This window comes from Rhagoletis pomonella, unplaced genomic scaffold, assembly GCF_013731165.1.
Source record: "Rhagoletis pomonella isolate Grant_MI unplaced genomic scaffold, Rhpom_1.0 Rhpom_scaffold_11311, whole genome shotgun sequence".
NCBI classification, from domain to species: domain Eukaryota; kingdom Metazoa; phylum Arthropoda; class Insecta; order Diptera; family Tephritidae; genus Rhagoletis; species Rhagoletis pomonella.
In genome coordinates, this window is record NW_023469835.1 from 1 (window position 1) to 5,186 (window position 5,186).

The window sequence follows — 5,186 nt, forward strand, 5'->3', positions numbered from 1 at the left end:
TTTTACTCGCAAACATTTCGCCAAAAACAGAGTCCTGTTTTCAAAATGACCAGAATTGAATGTAGAGATCTGAATAAAGAATTGGGTAGGCTAAATGCGTGTCGGCTGAAAGCTGTGAAGCGTGATGTCGTTGAGGCGACTGTTCGCCTTCAGTTGCTGAAAAAGGTGGACAATTGCCATGTAAGTACTTATAGATACTGAAGTGTAATCGGACATATTCGAGTATGCATACATACATACATATGTATATAGTAGAGTGGTTCAAATTTTTTTTTTTTTTGGAAATTCATAAACGCTACCTCAAATTATTGTTATTTGTGATAAAAAAGAGAAACGTATTTTTTTTTTTGAAAAAAAGTTTTATTAGAGGTCGCGCTGGTCGGTGTTTTATAAAAAGGCTGTTGTTCTCAATTTTTTATTTTCTTGACATGTTAAAATTCAGGTAAAAATGTGGTTTTTGCATATAATTACTCTGGTGTTATTGGGGAACATTCCCTTAATCACATACCTGTCTTGGGTAGCTGGAATGGGCCTAACGCCCGAAAATATGCTCTCGCAAAGAGACTAATAAAATTGAAACGTTGCTACTGAACGATTTAAGCGTTGTCATGGGTTGGAACTTGTTATCAGGGGGTTTCAGGGATTGCTTATTTGGAATCTGAAGTCAGTTTCCCAAAATTCAAAATGGCGGATCCAAAATGGCGATTCATTTTTTTTTAATTTTTGGATTGGTTTGAAAACCCGCACTCGGGAGTTTTTGAGGCCGCCGATTACGAATCTGAAGTCAATTTTTTTAAATTCAAAATAACGGATCCAATATGGCGATCAAATTAAAAAAAAAAATAAAAATACTAAAATTAAAACGTTGATACTGAACGGTTTAAGCATTGTCAAGGGTTGAAACTCGTTTTCAGTAGGTTTCTGGGGTTGCTGATTACGAATCTGTTTTCAGATTTTCACGATTCGAAAATGGTGGATCCAAAATGGCCACCAACTCTAAAAAAAGTTATTGGAATTGTTTGAAACTCTTAACCGCCATTTTGAATTTTGAAAATATGACAACACATTCGTAATAAGTAACCCCAGAAAACCCCTGGAAACGAGTTTCAACCCCTCAAAATGCTTAAAACGTTCAGTATCAACGTTTTAATTTTAGAATTTTTATTTTTTTTAATTTGATCGCAATATTGGATCCGCCATTTCGAATTTAAAAAAAATTTACATCAGATTCGTAATCGGCGACCTCAAAAACTCCCGAGTGCCGGTTTTCAAGCAAAACCAATAATGTAAAAAAAAAATTAATCGCCATTTTGGATCCGTCATTTTGAAATTTGAAAAACTGACTTCAGATTCCTAATTATCAACCTCAGAAACCCCCTGGTAACAAGTTCTAACCCATGACAACGCGTAAATCGTTCAGTATCAACGTTTTAATTTTACTAATGTCTTTTCGAGAGAATATTTTCGGGAACTAGGCCCATTCTAACTGTCCAAGACAGGTGTGTAATTAAGGGAATGTTCCCCAGTAATACCAGAGTAATTATATGTAAGAACCACATTTTTAGTTGCATCTTAACATGTCACAAAAATAAAAAAATTGAGAACATCAGCGTTTTTATAAAAAAACCGACCAGCGCGACCTCTAAAAAAAAACTTTTTTTCATCACAAATAACATTATTCTAATGTAGCGTTTATGAATTTCCAAAAAGATTGTTTTTATGAACCATTCTAATATATAGTAAGTAAATTGAAATAATTTACTTTTTAGCTGCATGTTGAGCTTATGCGGAAATACAACACCTTCCAACCATTTCTGATCAATGTTACCTTCGATGCTTGCGCATTTATGAAAACGCGCAGAAATTCCGTATACTTTGATATTTTATTCAAACTAATAGAGAAATTCACAAATGCAAATCATACATGTCCTTATGAGGTGAGCTTCAAAGCATATAAACATTTTGTTTAATTTTAATTTTATCTACGAGTGGTATACTCTTCTTTCTCATTGCAGGGCGAATTCATCATAGACCGCTTTCGGCCGCTGCATAGTAATCTCATGCTGCCGCTTCCCACCGGCGACTATCGCATTTTATTTGGGTTTTACATTTCAGGCGCCCTCCTCGGCAATTTATATGTATGGTTTGCCTTTAAAGAGCTGGAAAAATGGGAAACATCGCAAAAGAAGTTAGACACTCCAAAAAATCTCCGGGTTCTTTAAGATCTGCATCAGAAATTCTAACAAGAAATGTGGGCGGCATTCTTCATTACGCATTTAAACCAAAATCGGCCAGATGCCACAACCAAAATGGCAGCTATATATCGCTACCTTAATATAGAAAGGCCCTATCTGACATCGTCGCTGATATACAAAAAGCCGTAACTAACTAAAAATCGAAAATTTACGTTTTAATTGATTATGATGCATTTGATCACATTATGTGGCCCCAAATCGTTTTATGCAATAAAAGATTTTAGTTAGTTACGGCTTTGTGCTTTTCAGCGACGATGTGAGATAGGGCCTTTCTATATTAAGGCAACGATATGTGGGTTGGCAAATCAGATTTTTAACTCCATGCACAGCTGTCGCTTTTAAATTTTTATGAAAATTAGATGAATTTTTTAAACACACAAAGATTGAAACATGCGGTTGTATGTTTTCATTAAAAAATTAACTTTACTGTACTAATAATGGAATTTAATAAATAGAAACAAATAACAAAAAAGGCGAAAAAGCATTGCTTTATTTTAGTGCATACGAGTGTATTAAATCAAATAAAACACCTCTTTGAGGTAAACTTTTCGAGTGACGAAAGCTGAACTAGAAACACAAAATTTATGATATCAATTTCGTGACGAAAATTATACGCATTTTTTAACTGCATTGGAAACGTAGGGAAAATCTTTTTTATTCATACGAATCGTTGCAAAAGTTCTGTCTTTTGTTTTGTGCTTATCTAGATCTCACTTATGTATTCAAATCGATGTATATATTGAAACATATAGTTTTTCGAATACGGAATAAAGCGAAAAAGAATGATCACATCCTTTGTATTCGAAAAAATTAAAAAATTAAATAAAATTATGAGAAATGATAAAAACTTATCAACCTGGTACCAACTTTGGATACAATAAACAACTGTATTCGTCTGATAGTCTCGTAGTTTATTTTTGTTAACATTTCTACCGGGTGTGGGGCGCACACATGTGCATTTTTTAAGAAGTTTTACTTCTATCACGTGTACGGTGTTGCACTCGTGCTATTAAACTAATGCTTTTTTCTCAAGTAGTTTTGCTCAGTGCCAATTTATACACATCGTCGTTCAAAGTACAAAACCGCGTATCGTCATTCTGCAAAACCGTGTAACTCACATTTGCTGCCAAAAATTGGATTTGCTCACAGAAGTTCATGGCTCAATCCTTATCCATTCGTCCTGAAATATACTAGCCAGAAATGCGACTGCTTTATAAAAAAGATAACCATTTTGAAATATGAGTGTTTTTACTCTCTAGAAAATAATTTATGCAACGACGATATGTATGTAGGTAGTAGCGGCACCATTGGGTGAACAAAATGCATTCATACATTCATATTTATTTACAACTGTAGGTAATATTGTACGCGTCTTCCCAGGTAGGTTAAGTGTGGGTGATAAACTCATGTAGCATAGTTAAACACTGTGTACATATCTGTAACTAAAATGGGGAGAAATTCTACAATTTCGGCATGTGATTGAAAAAACTCTAAAATACACACAAATTGTGGTTTCCAAGACATATACGAAGTGATTAGCACAGCTGCATCCTTCAGCTTGTCAGCTCGCGTGAAATTGCCCGATTTGCAGGGAATTTCGGTTTAAGTGGCAATCGCGGAATGGGCAATTTTTTTTCAGGGAACTGGGTATGTTATATGTATATCTTAAAGTAACCAAATTAGACGAATATGTTAATTTTAAACCATTGGTCGCTATTTGGGGCGACTTTTTTCAATTTGAGTCGCCATATCTCCACAACACGAGTTTTCCCAGATATAAGCTATATACCAAATAAAAGCTAAGGTTTTGGGCTGGACTTGGCGAAACTTAGAATAAAATCGATTGACCTGTTTTCGAGAAAATTCCCGAAATCTATATTTTCAACAGCCCGATTTTTAGTTTTCAGGCGATAACGTTATGACATATTTATATTTCATAAACATAAATGATAGCCTGTTTTAATACCCTTCTACTTACATCCACATTAATGACATGGACTAAGTAGTGCGGCCTCAGTGGTAGTTTAAAAAATTGCCTTTTTTCGAATTTCATGCAGCCGCCACGCCCACAAAGGCATACGCATCAAAACATCCTGGAACAAAACCTTCTTAGTTGTTTTTGTACTTTAATTCCTGAAAGTTTGAAAAAAATTAAATGAAGGTACGTACAGACGCCACATACATACCAAAGCATCTCGTAGTTGAGACACGAACCAAAACACATTTACCTCTATATCTTTCCAACTAGTAGCCGGAACTTAATATATAAGGTATCGTTTGAAAGGTATTGGCCTATAGAATAACACTAAATATGTACCCACATGCCCCCTTAAACCGGCAAAAGCAAAAAAACGTTTATTGTTTCGCAACACTTTAGCCTAATTTTTAAGAATCCGTTTAATCGTTTATGAAGCTTGAATACATTTTCTGGACACACTCCTCAAGACCTTTCCAACGATGTCTCTCAAACATGTCGATTGGACGTCTGGACAAAAACTTCCAAATCTCGTGTATATATAAGCGAGTAATTTCAGCATGCTACTGTGGCTGCTTTCGTCACTCGCGCGCACTGCCGTGCGCTGTGATATGCAATCGCTAAGTAATTTTTTTCGTTAAAAAAAGCCTGTATATGGCGCTCAGAAATTTTTCTAAATTTTTGGCCCAGCTTCTCCCCGAATTTGTGAGGTGTTGTCAAACATATGGATCGCCGGCTTGGAACAACAATTACATAGTTTCTTGTGAATAGCTTCTTCATCGTAGGAGTACACTCATAGGGTTACCATTAAATATGTACGTGCCGAGCAGCGACCGCTAGTAGAAAAAAACCTATCGCGAACATTTAAATCTTCCGCCAAACAGGCATCGAACTTGGGTCCTACCAAGTGATAGTAGGTATGAATCTCCAACAAGTTCGTTACGGCAGCCACCACC

General features: G+C 35.6%; 1 protein-coding gene across 1 annotated transcript; it reads left to right on the plus strand.

Annotated features, from left to right (window-relative positions):
• Positions 1-45: 45 nt before the first annotated feature.
• Positions 46-1,937, plus strand: LOC118756643 (the record flags this gene model as incomplete). The annotated part of the gene is made up of 2 exons (XM_036491398.1): positions 46-180; positions 1,770-1,937. Coding segments are annotated over exons 1-2 (303 nt in total), but the record flags the coding sequence as incomplete, so codon positions are not given.
• Between the last annotated feature and the right edge of the window lie 3,249 nt (positions 1,938-5,186).